General features: G+C 51.0%; 1 protein-coding gene and 1 long non-coding RNA gene across 3 annotated transcripts; one reads left to right on the top strand and one right to left on the bottom strand.

Moving 5' to 3' along the window:
* The first annotated feature begins 987 nt into the window (after positions 1-987).
* LOC130142865 (uncharacterized) lies at positions 988-6,271 on the top strand. 2 transcript variants are annotated; one of them, XR_008819555.1, is made up of 3 exons: positions 988-1,189; positions 1,995-2,162; positions 4,105-6,271. It is a non-coding gene; the product is annotated as an uncharacterized LOC130142865 (long non-coding RNA). The 2 variants fall into 2 exon arrangements; XR_008819554.1 differs by lacking the exon at positions 988-1,189 and having other exon boundaries at positions 1,801-2,162.
* HEMGN (hemogen) lies at positions 6,132-11,703 on the bottom strand. Its single transcript, XM_056325296.1, has 4 exons — positions 11,525-11,703; positions 8,260-8,353; positions 7,514-7,788; positions 6,132-6,356 (listed from the first exon to the last, which is right to left on the bottom strand). Exons 1-4 carry the CDS (start codon positions 11,604-11,606, stop codon positions 6,247-6,249), a joined length of 561 nt encoding a protein of 186 aa, XP_056181271.1. The 5' UTR covers positions 11,607-11,703; the 3' UTR covers positions 6,132-6,246.
* Between the last annotated feature and the right edge of the window lie 6,333 nt (positions 11,704-18,036).

Raw genomic sequence — 18,036 nt, 5'->3', positions numbered from 1 at the left:
GCAGCAGCCCATTGGATGTGCCAGTGTGAATTCATTCTCTTCCTAACTCCTGCCTCTGTCCCTTCCTGTGTAACACTCAAAATCTTGTTATGAACAGAAAAAGGAACACTGTAAGTGAAGCCAAGGGTTTACTGTTACTACCTGCAGAAGTTTTAACAATATAATATTTTCAGCTATTAGTCTCGTAGTCCAATTTGATACAGAAAAACCTCAGTAATGCAGTTCAGATTGCTATACACACAGAGAAAAAAATTCTTTGCTTCTTGATATTATGTTCACCCTTCCTGTGTCCCCATGTTGATGGCTGTGGTGGGAGGGGGTCTTATAACAAGTTAGCAGCATCCTGATGCCTTCAACAGGCAGATCTTGATGTTGCCAGTGAAGGTTTCCTTCTCTTCATCAGGAGGCACATGGTGTTGGTGGTGACAATTTCTTCCTTCTCAGTCCTGGGTCTCACCTGAGTTAATTTCTGTATGTATGTTGTTTTTCAATGGTTCCCAAAATGTGTGTGGGGTTCTGTTTTCCTTGTCTCCTCTGAAATTGCCTTACTTGAATAACATGGGTTTGCACTCCTGCAGTGGTGAGTGACTGGCCACTGCAACAGGGACCCATGGTGTTGCACTGGAGTCACAGGCAGTTCAAGACACACAGAATAAATAATCATTATCAGTATAAATGAAAACGAATGTAGGTGCTAGTTATCTGACCACTGATTGCTGTCACAGATAAGCAAGCTAAAATCAGCTCAGGCCAAGACACGTCCCAGTCCTTTGCACTGGAAGGTCAACATAAAGCCATGGCCTCTCAATAACGACATATTTGCAAGCTGCATTGAGGACCAGGTCCTATCTACTGTGACAATCAAGACACCCCACAGCAGTGGGCTGAGAGAGGACCGTCTCTTGAGTTGTGCAAAGTTTGTTCTTCTTTCTGTTGCAGCTCTACATCTGTAGTGGCCTGGTCTCCTGTGCTGCCAGTATTGGGCAGGTCTTGGGGGTGTAAGTGTGACAGATGCAGCGGAGGGAGGGGGTTCCTCTGATGGGGTTGTGTCCACTGGCACCAGCCTAGAGTCCCTGCTGTGAAATGGAGGCTGGGAGAAGGGCTGGAGGCTGGGGAAACGTGGAGAGGCAGCGGAAATCTCAGCACCTCTGCTGTCACTGTGGATCTTCTGCTGACCAGCGGCAATCAGGTATGTGTGACTTTGTTAAAAAGGGGAAACATGAATGGGAGAGGTCTGAATGCAGCCCTGTATGTGAGAGCTCCCAGCAGGGTGGGATCCTGACAGCACTAAACGCCAGTGTGGTGGGAAGGAGAAGCAGAGGGGAGACGATTCAAAATTTCCCTGCAAGACCTTCCTGGGCTTGTGGTTGCTGAAGTGTAATCACAGAGTGGGGGGACAGGCCTTTTCTTTCACTAAGTGAACTACAGCTAACTTAATTTGCTTGAGCACAGTCAACAGTGCAGGGGAGTCTGAGCTGTGCACTGGAGAAACAACGCATTTTAGCAAAGGCACTTCAGATTGACTGGGATAATTACCCTAAATGCAAGAAAAATGCAACAGAAAGCGCTCCAGGCCCTGGCCCTTTGCTGTGCACATAACACCTCAAGGGGCTCTGGGGCCTGTAGCAGATGGAGGCTGGCTGGGCGAAAGGAAAGTGGACCTGGTGGTCACATGAAAATCCCAATATTCTCCTCATGTCCTCACTGGGCTTTCTATGAAGGCTGACCTCACATCAGGGCTCCATTCTCCTGGCCACAGACGCCTAGTGAGCGGCCCCACTCTGCCATGGTGCGAGAGGCTGTGCCTGGAGTAGTACTGGTAATATTGGTGGCTTTATTCATGGAGGAAGTGAGAATGATTCTGGGCTTGGCAGGAAACATTCATTTGGGGGCGGGGGGAGGGGAAAGTCACGTGTGAAAAACAGTTTTCCTTCTTAGGTCACCCCTTTCATATTTTGTCTTCATGGAGGTTTTCTCCACCCCTTCCCTTCTAGAGAAAAGGCAAAAGCAAGCCCTGCTTGAAGCAACCAGCCTTCCCAGCGGAGCAGATGTCCCCGCCACTGCAGGGGGGAGACTTCAACACACCAACGCTACCAGTAGCGCTGCGGTTCGACGCTGTTGGGAACGAAACTCTCACCTCCGCGCTTCCAGCAGAGCAACACGTTCGTACTAACGATGCGCCTTCCTCACCTGCCGCGGGCATCGCACCCCGGGTCCCTGCTGCCGGCGGTGACGCGCCGCCACCCAGCCCCCCCCCCCCCCCGCCGGGGCCGGGATGCCCTGTCCCCCGGGCGGCACCGCCACTTCCGCAGCCCCCTGAGGCACCTCCCACCGTCCCCGGAGCCCGGCGGCCGCCCTCCGACACCGCCCGGGGATGGGATGGGGTGCGCCCCCCGCCGCAGCACCCCCGGGGGAGGGGTGTCCCCGGGGCCGGTGCAGCCGCCGCCTCCCGCGGGTCCCCGCGGCCGGTGCTGCCGCTAGAGAGCGCTGCCGCACCGCGCGGGCGGGCCGGCCGCGGGGCGGGGGCTCGGGGCGGGGGCTCGGGGCGGGGGCTCGGGGCGGGGGTTTAGGCGGCGGTGCAGCCCCCGGAGCTGCCCGCTGGGTCGCGGGGCCGGTCCCCAGGTCATGGCTCTCGGCGTTTTCCACTGCTGCCTTGGGCACCTGAGCGTCCGTGGCCCGTTCTGACACCGGGTGTAGTGGTAGCTGTGAAAGCGCAGCACCAGAGCTGCACCGTCAGCCCGCAACCTAACATTTTGACAAACAAGCAGTAATTTCCAGGGCCACTACAGAAGTCTGGTGCTTCTACAAGTTACTCGGAAGATGGTGTGTACAGAAGAGGGTTGAAAAAAACCAGTAATTATTAAGGCTGCAAAGGTCAGATCACATTCGGCACAAGGTGTGCCTTGGTCTCTTTGCTCTGCGTTTTCTGTGTTTGGTCAGTGCAAACTTCGGGCAGTCTGAGGCAGACCAAGGCACAGCCGTGCTCAGAGCCCCGGGTGCACCCAGGTGGGCTTTGCATTTCAGCCGGTAGGCTGATGCAAGTGTCCCCCCTGTTTGGTGAGAACAAGCCCACACCTGGAATGCTGCACCCAGCTAGGGTAATCCTGTGCAAGGAAGGCATCACTGTACTGGAGCCCAGCTGAGGCCACTGAGAGAGGGAGCTGGAGCATAGGACAGGCTGAGGGAACTGGGTTTGTTCACCTGGAGAAGGTAAGGTGAGAGTGGAGTCTAACTTGCACTCCTAAGGAGGGTTACAGAGAATATGGAGCTGGGGTCTTCTCTGAAGTGTGCTGTGATGGGGCAAGAGGCAAGGAATAAAAGCAGGGATGAGGGGGAGTCTGTTTGGACATAAGGAAAAACCTACTCCTCTTGAGAGTGTGGCAGCCCTGCTGGGATGGGGACCAGAGACGGAGGATCTCCAGTCTTGGAGATGGTCAACACTTGGCTGGAAAAAGCCCTAAGCAGTCTGGTCAGAGTTAGCCATGCTTTGAGCAGGTGTTGTATTCAAGATCTCCAGAGATCTCTTCCCCCTTTACTTTTTCTACAGTTATATGGTTTCCTGCTGAAACAGGAGAACAGGCCAGCTGGTGGAGCATTGCTGAGCCCAGCTGGGCACACAGTTGCCGTGCCTGGCAGCCCTGGTTCTATTGGAGAGGTATTTACTCAAATGGCGAATGCAGAACAGGAAGTGTCACAACTAACACGCTCTGAGCAGGAAATGGTGGCCAAAGAGGGAGTGGGTATTTGCTGTCACCAGGATTTACTGCTTAAAGTCAATATTGGTAATTTGACCAGAAAATTTTCTTATCTCTGCTAGAACAGCCTCCTGTGGGCTGGAATGGCTTTTCATTGACCTCTGGTGGCCTCTGGCTCTAAGTTGCTTGCCCACTTCTTTCTGCCCAGACTTAGAATACTTCATTTCTACTAAGGACCAGGAAACCCTCCTGACTCAAAGCATCACCCATGAGCAACAGCCTGCCACAAATCATCCCTGACTTTCTGCAGTCAGATACTCATTTCTTTGTAGAATACTCATTTCACAAGAGCTTTTTGAGAAGCAGGAAGCCAGGGTGCACAAACTGAACCACCTTTTTTCTCCCACAGAGCTGTGTTTCCTGGAAGAATATTGAAAGGCAATTGGCAGTGGACAGAGAAGAGTCTGCTCCTCCTGGATATGGTGTCAGCTGCCCTCTCCTTAGCTGTCCTGTCATGGCTGTCAGCCCTCAATATGGCTCCCCACACTCTGCAGGACATGGGGACAGGACTTGTGGCCCTGCGGCCCTGCAATGAGCTCACAGCAGCATGGTCATCCCAGGCCAGTTGACATTAACAAATACAAAGCTGAGTCTCACAAGTGAGGAGACAATCATAGTGGTCATACTCACTGCATATCACAACATGTCTGCCTTGGTCTGCATGGCTCAGGTAGCAGGTCAGAGCATCCTGGAAGAGCCTCACGCAGCCCTTTCACTGGTACAGTGCAGCAAGGAGGAGAGCATTGTGTTGGCCAGCTGCCTGTGCTGTCCCCATCCCTCAGAAGCCATCTCCCTGCACTCATCACCTGCTCTTCACCATCAAAAAGGCTAAAGTAATTTGCAGGTCTCTGACTGCCCCCAGCCCTCCCCTTCCTACCAGACCCAGACCATACTGTCATTCCAGAGGGTGAAAATTTCCTTTATTGGATGCTCTGTTAATGGCCCTGAGCAAAGAAACCTCTCTGGGGCTCCAGGAGGAGGGAAGGGAGGGAGGTGTTGCATCGCATCTGCAGAACAGCAGCCTCCCTCCCCTAGACACAGCCACCCTTGCCAGCCCATCCCCAGCTCCATACAGACATCAGGACCAACCTCAGAAATGCACATGGACCTCCACAGCGTTCAACTTTACACCTGAACCCCTTCTACATAAGCAAGAGCTCTGTTATCTGTACTCTTGTCAGAGAAAGAAGCTGTGTTGCAAATGAAAGTGCTGATAAGGAGGGCTTTATCTTTCCCCTGGTTATTTTGTGATAAGATTTGTTGCTTGCAGGCACACCTTTCTCACTGGCTGCCAAAGAAGCCAATTAGAGTGACAGCAGCTCTGAGACAGGTTGCATGGTACCCACCTGTACCTTCAGGGTGACTCCAGGACTTCACGGCCACCAAAGGCATCTGGAGACTCATTGTTACTGGTGTCAGCGAGATGTTACATCTGCTGAGACACAGAGCTTGCAGGGCTCTGGGACAGCAGCAGTGGCAGCAGTATCTCCAGAGCCAAAAAAAATCCATGAATTCCCCAAACTGAGGGTGACCTCAGGGCCTGGCCAGCCCTGTGCTCTGGGAGAAGGCCCTTGGTAAGTCAGATAGTGGCAATAGAGACCTCCCCCCCAAGAAGAGAAAGACCCTCTGTGTCAGGATATTACAGGAATGTAAGAGAGCCACCCCCTGTGCCACGCACAAGAGAGGAGGCCATAAGACCCAAAATGTCAAAGAGAGAGACAGCGCCCCATTCCTTCCTGGCTTGAGGAGAAATCCTGTGTGCGTGGTGGGACAGCCAGGGACACAGCAGCTGTGCAGAGTGGCTCCTGTCTTTGCCCCAGATAGCATTCCCCTGACAAAAGTTCAGCCAAGTTTCAGCCTGTCACACTTGGCTGTTTTCAACCATCTTTTGTTTGCCTAATGCTGCAGCTCAGCAAGGTTGGAGTGAGGCTGCCCCAAAATTGAAAACTAAATGGTTTCCAGGCTTTAGGAAAGCAAGCTGCTTGCTGGGGAGGAAAACAGACTGTGAGAAAGCCCTTCGGACTGAAGATAATAATGCAAGGGCTCATAGGGGTTATCGGGTACAGGAAAAACCCCAAGCTGGGTAGCTCCAGTGAGCCAAAAGTGGCAGTGGGTTTCAGGTTCGCAGTCTTGCATTTCTGCAGATCAGAAATGCCTTTCAGAGACATGGAGAGATGCTGGTCTGTATGTTTAAACTGCAGTGTGGTGGGGCACCATGCATCCCTCCGTGAGACCACCACCCAGGTGAAACAGCCTGCTGGCAAGAGAGGGCAGGGGGGCTCAGGAGCTGCCGGCACTCCACTCCCAAAGGACTGCCTTTGTGCAAGCAACTACATTCTTCCTCATCATAACTTGAAAGAAGCATGGAAAGTGGAGTGACCAGGAAAGTGTAAACTTTATTGTTCACAAGGAAGGAGCTGGCTCAAATCACTCAGCAGGACTTATCAGAGTTTGTCAGGCAAGAGTCAAAACATGGAAAAAAAAGAGATGATTAAAATAGAACATGTTTGCTGTAATCATTATCCTGCTGGTCATTTTCCAAAGGAGTATTCAAAGCTTCTGGTATTTCTGCTTCTGCTGGTTTCACCACCTCCTCTTCACCTATAAGGCATGTAAGAGACGGATCATTTCATATTGGGAGGCTGTCATGCGTTACCCCTCTATACCATGCTAAATCCCCTGTGGCCAAGCTCCTGCACTTGCCTGTGGTATTAAGTAGCTCCTGGTGGCCTGCCTGCCTTTCAAAGCACATGGCAGTCCCAGGGGTTGTGGAGGGGAGTTGGAGAGGGTAAAGCCCTGGGGGGTGGGGTGGGTAAAGGCAGGAGGCAAATAAACACAGCCCTGATGCTTGCCCCATTTCAAGATCTCAGGGCTGGGAGCTGGACTCTTGTGATGTGCTGCAGTCAGCCCCGGTCCCCAAGACGCAGAATTGTTGTTTTCCATGGCACATGGGCATTGCACGCTCTGCAGTCAGAGGCCTCTTCTTCTCCCCTGGCACAGACATTGCTGGAGATGCATTTATTGGGGTGAGAGGATGCTCACCACCTCTGAAGCAGATCCTGGGTTTTCGTGGTTTTGAAGCAACCTGCATGCTTGGCCCACTGACCACTAAAGTAAATGTGCTTTCTGGTTCCCAAGCCAGACTGGCCCAAGCTGCATTAGCTGTAAATGGATTTCCTGAGCCCTCATGGCAATCTGCCATTCAGACCAGTTTAGTGACCTCTGTGCCTCAGTCCTGGCAGGTTTCAAAGGTGTAGTCCCCTGCAGACACACACCTCTCACCCTAGTGGCCACCTTCTCTCCCCACCTGCCCTGGTGTCAGCCCTGGAACTGGGTGGACTGTGGACAGAATGTGTCCGATCTTTGGCTCTCCAGCTCTGGCCTCAAGAGACCACCTCTTCTTTCCACAGCACCTCTGCCCTAACCTGGCTCTTGACAGAGCTGCAGAGGTGTCCTTAGGACAAGGAGCTGTTTAGGACCAGGAACCCCAGACCCCGTGCCAATGACTCTGCTGACAGTAGTGGGCTTTCCATCACTTCCCATGACTTGGAAAGTGGTCTCTGCTCCTACAGCCCCAGCACACCCACCCACCCTTTCACAGCTACGCAAGTCACATTTGGTGGGGTAAGAACCCATGCCCTAGTGGTGCTGCAGGCTGGTTGTTGATAAGGTGGGCAACCTTGGCTGGCAGTTCTCAAGAGACAGCACTGCACTGTCTCCCAAGCCCATTCAGGGACAGCAGCTCTCCGGAAGCTCACCCGTGGGATCCTGACTCCTGGATGCCAGCTTCCCCTCCACTGCTCCTGGTTGCATCCCACTGAACAGGCCCTGGATGGTCGGCATGGGTGGCTGTTCTTGATACACTGGCTCAGGTGGTGCCAGCTCAGATGGTGCTGGCTCAGCCTTCTCCTGTGGGTTGGGCTGCGGGTCTGGCTCCACTTCTGGCTCCAGGCTGGGCTGCATCACCAGCTGGCGGCCCCGTCCTCGCCCGGCTCCTCTGCCCCTCCTTTGCCGTTTGCTCTTCTCCTGATCCCTGCCAGAAGATTTCACAGGGGTGAAGCGTTGGGCATGGGGCAGAGGACTTTCCCTCCTGCCCTGAGGCCACTTTGACAGGTCCTCTGCTGTGGTCTCAACCAGTCCATCCCAGCAGGAGCTGCACTTGTGCCTTCCTCTCCCCCAGCCCCGCACAGCAGCCTTCTGTGGCCACACCAAGGGGCAGGAGCCTGGGCACCAAATTTTTCCCCAGCCTCACACTGTGGTTGAGGATTGCGATTGCTTGCCACCCAACCCACCACCTACATAATCCACCTCGCATCCACCTCTGCCCTTCAGCTCGTGGCCAGGCCTTCAGCAGCTACCAGCTGCAGGTCACTTTTCCCCGCTGAAGACTGATGGGGCACAGATCAGCTCTGACCCTGTACGAAGATGAAGGGGCTGGGCTGCCATGCCTGGGCTCAGGTTAAGGGCATCAAGAAAATGCCTTCACAGCATGAGCAAGATTTACCTCAGAACCCACTGAACTGAGTCTTTCTCCTGGGCTTCTGCTTTTCTTTTCCGGAGCAGCTCCCGGTCTCTCAAGCGGCGGGTGATGATGACATCTACAAGGACAAATGGAACACTAACATGACATCCTGGCCAAGAGATAATTCGATCCCTCCTGCCTGTTGACAAGAGCACTGATGCGAGAAGCCATGCTGGTTTTGTTATGAAGCAGGTCTTGATACGAAACTGCTTGGGTGCTGTATTTCCAGCTCAGCCTCAGTAGGTAGGACCTGGTGACACACCACCCAAAGACCCCAGCTTCCCAATTTAGTTACACTAAATTTCTAGTTGCAGTTTTCTTCCTGCTGCTGCAGCCTTGGGGTGACTCTTGTCCAACCTACTCACCACTGTAGGGACCTGGAGCCTGATAGAAGCACAGGGCAGGCTTTCTATGCCGTGAGGACACCATGAAATCCCTTGGCCAGACATCACTACAGGCTGCAAGATAATTCATTGTGTTTGCTCCGTTGTTACTCTTTTCCTCAGATAGCTGCAACTGGCCACCACTGAGATTAAGATGATTATCTAGCTAAGTAACTAAGGAGAAAGCCGTGCCCTGCAGAACAGCCAGCCCTAGAACGGCACAGGCTTTCCCATGCACAGATGCCCATGTGTATTAGGCTGAGACCCTGTAGGGGATGGTGACCCCGTCAGAGACCAGGACAGGGCTAGTGCACACTGCTGGGGGTAAGGATCATGTCCCAAAAGACTACACAAGCAGCCCCAAGGTGATTTGCAGCTATGAAGAAGACCACAGCAGGGCTGAAGACAGGGTGACTCATGTGAGAAAGCTCCAATGCTGACTTACCATTTGAGCAAGACAGTTTACCTACTGCCACCAGGAGAATGAGGCAGATGCCTGTCACCCTGTGCAATGCCTTCTTAGTCCAAGGTAAGTTGTGTTCATTTTACTGGTGCAAAGGGCTCCAGTTGCCTTCCTGAGGCAAAGACATCTCTGCCATCTACGCCTGGGTGAATGATTTCCTTAACTTCATTGAAGCCAGCACTGAACTTCCTTCCCCATGTCTTTGTCCTGACAGACAACATCTCTGATGATGTGGCAGTAGGTCTTGTGGCTTCTGATCCAGCCAGCCCTGAATTTTCTAGCTTGGACTCCAAGCTGTGATAATAAAGACCTGGCTTAGATCAAATAGCATGAGACTGCTCCCTTGGGACAAAGGGCATTGTTCAGGAGCAGCAGCTTCCCTGGGGCCTGGAGGGAGAGGGGACTCTTACCACGCGTACACTGAAGAGGTCACAAAAGTGCTGGTTTTCATAGTTCAACAAAACCCACACAATGAAAAAGAAAAACTATGACCTGCTCCTTCCAGATGTAATCAGATCCGATTCCTTTCACAATGAGCCTCAGCTCACACTAAATTATTAGGTCAAATCAGTGAAGAATGGTCATTTTGTCATTCCCTTGTCCAGCTGGGAAAACTGGCAAGGTGAGAAGGACTTTAGAGGCTGAGCTGGGACTACAGCTTTTGTATCCCAGACATCTGTTAAATTCAAGAAAAACAACAGCTCAAGACAGAAAAAAAACAAAACAGACAGCACGAGCCAAACTCTACCCAAAGATCCTTACACAAGACACTTCTGATGATTAATAATAATCTTGCAGAAATTTAGCTTGGAAAGGATTTCAGTTGGTCTCTGTTCCAATGTCCTCATCAAAGCAGGGCTAACTTTAAATTACATCAGGATGTCCAGGACCTTCTCCAGGGAAGGTGGAAATACCTGAAAGCCCACCTCTCTGATCTCCGCACCACTCTCATTGTGAATTTTTTCCCCTTTCTATCCAGCCACATTTGCGATGTGGACCTGGTGCCTCCTGTCCTTTCCCTGTGCATCCCTAAAAGGATCCTGGCTCTCCCTTCTCTGTTAGGCAGAGGATGACCACGATGAGATCTCCTTTTCAGCATTCTCTTCTCCTGGCTGAACAAGCCTGGTTTCCTCAGCCTGCCCTTGTATGTCACCTGCTCCAGCCTTTATCAGTCTTGGTGGCCCTGCACTGGACTCATCCCAGTCTACCTTTGTCTTTCCTGTGCTGAGTCATGCAAATCTGGGCATGGAATTCCACATGCTGTCTAACTACTATTAGCCCCAACAGCCACCATCACAACCACAGAATAAAAAATAATCCTACTTTCTTTTGTTGCCTATTAGTTTTTCTTTTATTTTATTGCCCTTTTTTGTATGGTAGTTCCAGGGGCCGCCTTTGCTCTAAGCACAGTAGCTTGTACTGTACAGGAGAAGCCATACAGGAGAAGATGGCTCCCCTCCTAAAAAAATTCCAGCCTAATCAAACCAAAAAGAAAAGGCACAGCAGGCTGCAATACAGCTGTGAAGGCCACATGCAATGACAATGCCGGAGTATCTCAGTCATGGCAGGGGCATCTCAGCATGACAAGAGACAGTGTCAGCCTCTGACATGAAAAATGCCTCACTTGGACTGCACAACATACAGCCAAGTAGACATTCCCCAAATGGGAGGCTGTTCCCTGATGTGAAGCGGTATCAGAGACAGCAGGGCACAGCCAGCAGGAGATGACTTTGCCATCCACATAGCAAAAGGCAGGAAGCTGCCTGGGAAGATGAGGTTAAAAGTATAAGGATCTGCACGGGGCTTCAGTTTAACTACTGAAGTACATAAACCCTTGCACATCCCTTTGCAGCTCAGGTAACTTGCTTTGCCTTTCAAAATGTCTTGTGAGCCATAAAAGCATTTTTAGCTCCTTGCAATCAGTTTCCTCCCCAGCCCATCCTAAGCAAATTGTTTTGCACAGGTAGCAAACATTTCTAATTGGTCCAAGAGTGCATTCCTACAGCTGCTCCAAAGCTGTCTGTCACCTGCTAGCAACTAGGCAGGAAAGATCACAGTAAAACATCTGCATCCCAAAGAAAAAAAATTATTTAGCAGAGGACACAAAGATACAGAGATGAAATGGAAAGAAAAAAAGTCCATCAAGCTAAGAGAACAGTGAAACAGTATTGCCAGTCTGCAAACAGACAATATATGGATGCTGCCTGAGGGACTTTGTCTGAGTTGAAAAGCCTTTGTAACCTTTGTGATCTGAAAAAGGATGCAGAAGCCATATATATTTGCAGTTAAATGTGCACCCTTTATCCCCCGGGCATAAACTGGTAATTATTAACTCCTTTGGTGACAAAGATCATTCTCTCCTCTCTCCAAAAGCTCAGGTTAGGAGGGGTCTTATCATTACCTGGCACAGCATACTCCTCGCGGGCTGCAGAGGGTGGCAGGGAAGAGTCCGAATAAGCATGGTCTTTGCCTAAACTCTCCATTGCTCTTTGCAGTTTTAAATAGAAAGTAGCTTAGTCCCCTGGGAACAGCATCTGGAGATACTGGTGCAGCATAATGAGAGCTTGAAAAAAATGCAGACTGCCCGCCCAAAACCTCTTATCGGGCCAGGCCACTAGTAGGGCAATAATATTCTCCTTATCAGTGTGCAAAGGTGTATGAGTCTTTGCCTAGGATCTACTGTGTGGATTGCAAAACATGTTAGTGCTTTTATACAGTAAATAATTCCACTTCAGATAGGAAATGTACAATTACTGCTGCTAAACTGTGACTCAGATGCCCTCCTTTACAGTAGAGAAAAGCTGCATGGTAGGGCAGGGTGCGGCACTGCCTCACTGCTGGTTTCCAGAATGAGATGCCGGGAGGTGGTGTCCATCCTTGAAGACCCCTTGCGAGGTCTGAAGTGGGACGTATGCTGTTTGAAAGGTATTTGCATAGGACCCTAGCAATGCTGGCAGGAAGGGACCTCCACCTCCACTCCAGCCCCCCTCAGAGCAGGACTGTCCACTGCACGAGGTCAGCGCAGCTGTGGTGTTGTATGCTTTGGAAGCCTCTAGGGGTGGAGACTAGGATGGATGCCAAATTCATGTGACCTGTCCAAGGGCTGTATCACCTTCCTGGGAAATCTCAGACAGAATAATGAAACCATACCTGGACTCCAGCCAAGGGCCTGTGCATGCTGAGGACTTCCCAATGGCTCATTGGTCCCATATGTGGTGGATCGAGGCTATGAGCAATGCACTTCCCTTATGAAACAGGATGGCAATGGACAGCCCCAGTAAAACCAGTGGGAAGACCCAGCTGGTCACTTGCTGGTTGCTCCTAACTCTCTGTTGCCCATCACAGCTCCAGACCTGCACAGCGAGCAGGCTCATGCAGCCTCTCTGTGACTACTTTTGGGCCAGTATAGCTGAAAAAGGGAAGCTTTTGCTTGGTGCAATGGCTTTGATCCTGAGATCCTGCTCCTGGCTCCCGCAGTCTGCATGGCTGGGCCCACGGTCAGTCTGCCTCAGTTTCCTGCATGTAAGATGAGGTGGCAATCTTGGCCTCCTCTGCAAGCTGCCTTTGGAGTTTCTCATACCAGGGTAGCACCAAAAAGCTTAAGATTATACCTGTGTATAACAATTCTGCTGGACTAGGGACACCACTTTGGCTGGTTTCTAACACACTCAGTGCCAGAGTATTTGGGATTCAGCTTCTGCCAGCACTTTTCTCCATGAGATACTCAACTGCTTATGCTCTGGTGAGATGCTAGTGCCCCTAATCCCATGCTCCAATGAATTCAAAGTGGCTCCAAGATTGGTGGAAGAACCCAACAATATGGCTACTCCCAGGTTCTCTTGTAATTGCCTGCCTCTCATGGCAGGGATGATCCCACCTCCTTCTGCAATCCCAGAACTTGCCCTGGAGCAGAGCGCTCCTCAAGATGAGCAGAGCTGACCTGCCTCCAGTCTTTGCCAGGCCTTTTTTTTTTGTTAACATACAGCCTTTGCTCTTTTCAGGTTCTGTCTCTAGGTCCATGGAAGCTAGAGCTTGAAATTTCATGCATTTGGGCTTGAGATGTAACCTGGAGGTCCATGGTCATCTCTGCTGCCTTTCTGCTTATCCCTTGAACTACCACTTCACTCCAGGGCTCCTCCCCTGTGTCCACTGCAGATTACATGGTACCTCCAGAGAGGTGGGGCAGGTTTAACAGCTCCAAAAGAAGCAGCAGGGTGGTGGCAGCAGAGCAGATATGGGAAGTCTTTGATATGGGAGGGTGGGCCAGGAGCATGGATGGCATAAAGAGATGTGAGGCTTCCAAGTCATCCACAGGGGAGTTTCTTCTAGCTCAGTCACAAGCAAAGGCAAGGTGTTCCATGCTGGTGAGGGTGTCCATGTTCCAGCACTCTGTGATGCTACGTGCCCTGGGGTCACCCTGCCTCATGCAGACATCCTGAAAAACTGTATCTTGCAGGATACTCTACCATGCAAAGACAGTGCTTGGGGAGGAGGAAAACGTATCATACCTCAAATAACGTGTTCAGTTCTGGGGCCCTCACTACAAAAAAGACATTGAGGTGCTGAACCACATCCAAAGAAAGGCAATGAAGCTGATGAAGGACCTAGAGAACAAGTTCTGTGAGGAACAGCTGAGGGAACTGGGGCTGTTTAGTCTGGAGAAAAGGAGGCTGAGAGGAGACCTTACTGCTCTCTACAACTACGTGACAGGAGGCTGTAGCAAGGTGGGTGTTGGTCTCTTCTCCCAAAGTAAGAAGCGACAGGAAAGAGGAAACAGCCTCAATTTGTGCCGGGGGAGGTTTAGATTGGATATTAGGAAAAACTTATTCACTGAAAGGGTGGTCAAGCACTGAAACAGGCTGCCCAGGGAGGTGGTTGAGTCACAATCCCTGGCGGTGTTTAAAAGACGTGAAGATGTGGTGCTTAGGGACATAGTTTAGTGGTGGCCTTGGCAGTGCTGGGTTAATGGCTTCACTCGATGACCTTAAAGGTCTTTTCCAACCTAAATGATTCTATTCTATAATTTTATATGCCTGGCCACAGCAGGACATTATATCTGGAAGCACTGTTACAAAGAGCCTGACATATTGTGGGCTGCTTGCAGGTGATACAAAACAAAACATGGAAGAAAAGGTGAAAACCCCTGGATGCTTCTGTGTTCCATGGGACTGGGTGCATGCTCAGGCTGTGGCTAGTTCAGCTTCTTACACCCCCCCGCATCGACTCAGTCACTCCAAAGCCTGGTGAGGTCTGATAAATGACTCTTGACTCAGCAAAACATTGCCATATGACACTGCAGAGCTGGTGTGCTGTGAATATTTCTCCATTCCAGCCATCTTCTAGCTGGCTAGAAACCAATAAACTTGTAAAGAACATTTGTAAAAGAAAAAGCTGCTGTCCTCTCAGTCTTTAGAGGTGCTTAATGGAATATATGGGCTTTAAAATCTTACAGAGCCTGCACTTGCATCTCTCAGGACTGAAATCTCTAGAGATTTGGCTTTTGTGTGTGAATTACTTTAAATCCCAAGGAAGTGATTTTATTATCCCATGGGAAGGCTTTGGTGATGGATAACAGTGTGGAAATTACAGACTCCATTGCCTAGTTTTGAATTGTCTCTGCTCTGAAGTGGAAGGACTGAGGGGCAGAGACTCACCCACAATGCCAGGGACACTGGGCTCCCTTTAGAGCCCAGTGTTGTTCCCCACCAGCACCAGCAACACAGCAGACTCTTGTTCTACAGCAGTACAACAACCTACAGTCCCTTTGCTATAGTTGGGTTTGTGCAAGCAGGTTAAATTTTCTGGCCAGTCTTGGTTGCATCAACTGTTGCAACCGGACGCTTTACAGTGTTGCAGGTGCTGCCTCCCTCCCCTCTCCCTCCACATTTCAGTTCAGCTAACCCTGGGCCCTCTTCACTGATGCATCCAGTTTCCTAGGTGAGGATGCGGAGGTGCTCAGCCAGCTGTCCAGCAACCTGGGCAGCTCCAGTGTCACAGACTCCTCGAGTGTCACTGGAGCTGCTCGGTAGGGGACCACCAACCTTGAGTACATCTTACCATGCTGGTCCCCCACATGGCTTTAACTACCCAAAAGCCCTGGAAATGTTTTGTCCAAGGGACAGCTGGACCTAGGGCTGGATTCTGCCACCAGGCCTGTCTCCTGGCACTGTCAGGACCGCTGCCACTGCAGACACAGCATCACCAGGCTATGGATCTATGTATAAGTCAAAGCTATTTATAAGCCGCAGTGGTATCTCTGTTTACCCCCGTGTGGAATTGCTACTGCAAGGCAATACCGAGACCTGCATATCCCTCCCTGCAGTCATGGATGCAGCCCTGAACCCAGGGTTATCTGGGGATAACAACACAGGCAGCTGGGGGAGCTATGCTGCTGTCACTCTAGCAGGGTGTCAGGGCACTTCTTGCAGTTTTGTCTTGCTTGACAACAACAGAGAAGCAATTTTCAAGCTTGTCCTTCACTGCTTGTCTTGAGGCAGGTTTGAGGGCAACTTGCCTGGTTGCAACATGCTTCTCTGGAGGCAGGACTACCAGTAGCTGTGTGTGACAAACTATGGTGCCTATGAGCAGATAATCCCTTCCTCCTCCTACCTTAACTGAAGCATGAAAAGAAGGGAAACCGGTAATTTCAACAGGCAAAACTGTATGCAGAAGTGCAAAGCCATATCCATACCTCCTGCCACAGACCAGTTCATTGCTGCTGTCTTGCTGTCCATCAGCTGCCTCCTGGATCTTGCCTGACCTTGCCAGACAGATCTATCAGGCTTCAGAGTCAGGCTCTCCACACCAGGCTTGGTCCAGCTGTCCTGCACTGTCCCCTGAGGTCTGTGGTGGTGTCAAATCACTCCCTTCACTTCCCCTCTGTCTGCCACTTGCTGTTGAGCCATATGACATGAACAGGTAAATCCACCAGTCTCCCCATGGAGGACAGATAACTGAATTTGCTGCACATAGAGTCAACACTGACCCTGTTCTGAGGCTGCCCACACTTTGACCTTGCAGATCTGGCCCATAAGTGTGTGCTTTAGCTTTGCAGTTTCTGAATAAGCACTCCGTGTTGTGCTGGAGGCATGCAGTTTCCCTTTTCAGAAGAGCCCCCAGATTGTGTTGTTTTTTCCTAGTCTCTGCAAACAAATATAGGTTCTCAGGGGATACACAGTGATGGGCTGCAGCCACTCTGCCTGTGTGGCTTGAGCCACTGTGTGGGGCTGAGATGCCAGTGCCCCTGTCCTGGTGGGACAATGGGTACCAGTTATGCACCGTGGGGTGAGCATAACCTTCCCCTCAGTCCTGGCAGAAAGCTGGGAGAGAGCTGCCCACGTACACCCCACCTGTGCAGCCGTGTTGGTGGCGGCAGGAGCAGAAAACCCCAGGGGGGAGCTGAGCAATGTGTTTGTGTTGTTCACCATGGAAATGTTTTGGGAGTGATAACCCCTCCAAAGCCCTTCTCTATGGTGCAGGGGAGACACCATCTGAAGGTCTGCACAGAAGGACTGGCATCACAGACAGCAGCATGCAGCCAGACCACCTCCCCCTCGCTGCCCGAGGAGTGGCAGGGGAGAAACAGGCTTGCAGAGCCCTGGGACAAATGAGCAGATGGTGAAATAGCAGTAGCCATGGACAGGTGGGGAAGCTGTGTCTCCTCCTCTGCAGAAGTGGAAAGGGTTCAGGGAAGGAAAATGGGGACAACCAAAGCTCTGGACAGCTCTGAGCAACTAGCCAGGCTAGGACTTTTCAGCCTGCGGAAGAGCTTTTAATGAGAAAAGCCTTTAATAACAGCAGCCACCTCTGGGCCAGAAGATGGTCAATGCTGGGTCAGATGGATCTCCCATCTGACCAAGCATGGCTGGTTTATGCTCCTAAATGCTATTTCCAGCTGCAGCATTAAATCTATTAGCCATGGCTTTGTCATGCACTATGGTGCTGTGGTGTCCCACCTGGTGATCCCAGGAAGGTGCAGAACTGGAAGAGGTGTGAGGGGATGGATTATATGGCCAGCTGGCCAAGCACATTAGCCATGACACTGGCACAGCTCGCAGACTCACAGAGCAGTCACTGACTTCAGGGAGCTTGCTTGACTGTATGATGCACCCTGGACCCTTACCTAGATGCCTGCAAATGAGTCATGTGAGTATAGTAGCAAGTCAGAGCAGCGTGATCCCCTGTGGGTGAGCACAGACCTGTCCTTGAAGGGTTTCAATTCACACCAAAGCACTTTTCAAAACTGATCAGGAACCTCAACCAGTCATTCTGTAGTATGTATCTGGTACAGGACTGAACTGAATTCAGGAGGCATGTCACAGATTAGCCAGTGCCCTCTAATCTCTGACACTGTAAGAAAAGGGGACCCCTTGCATACCCAAGTTATACAACCTTGTTACTAGGTATTTCGTGAAAGATGAGTTGTGTCCCATCTGGTAGAAGTGGGAGGCAAAAGAGCAGAGGGAGCCTCCAGGGCTGCTGATGGACACTTACACTGTTACCTTTGTTGGACTGCGCCCTGCCATAGTCCCAAAGATGACCCTGAACCCAGGAGCGACCTAGATCTGAAATTTGGCAACCAGCTGGGAACCTGCAGCTCCCTGAGAGTATTTCTGTGTAATTAATTCAGAGTTTGAAGGTTGCTGTCAAGTACTGGAGCAGAGACCCATGGTCCCTTGCATTCAGGGTCTCCACCTGGGCTGTTTCCATGCTGCCATGTGTTGCCTGGGCTGATTCCCATTCTGAAAGGCTTTTGGATAAAAAACTGAATAGCATCTAATATGAGAAGTGTCGATGTATTTTCAATGTACATCAGCTTTGGAAGTGGTGGCATTTACTAGGGAGCCAGGGAGTTACCTTTTCCCATGATGAAGAAACTTCACTTTCCCTTCACTCAATTGCCTCCTATAGAAA

This window comes from Falco biarmicus, chromosome Z (assembly GCF_023638135.1).
Source record: "Falco biarmicus isolate bFalBia1 chromosome Z, bFalBia1.pri, whole genome shotgun sequence".
Taxonomy (NCBI): domain Eukaryota; kingdom Metazoa; phylum Chordata; class Aves; order Falconiformes; family Falconidae; genus Falco; species Falco biarmicus.
The sequence above is the reverse complement of the archived record's forward strand: the minus strand, read 5'-3'. Positions and strand labels throughout refer to the sequence as shown.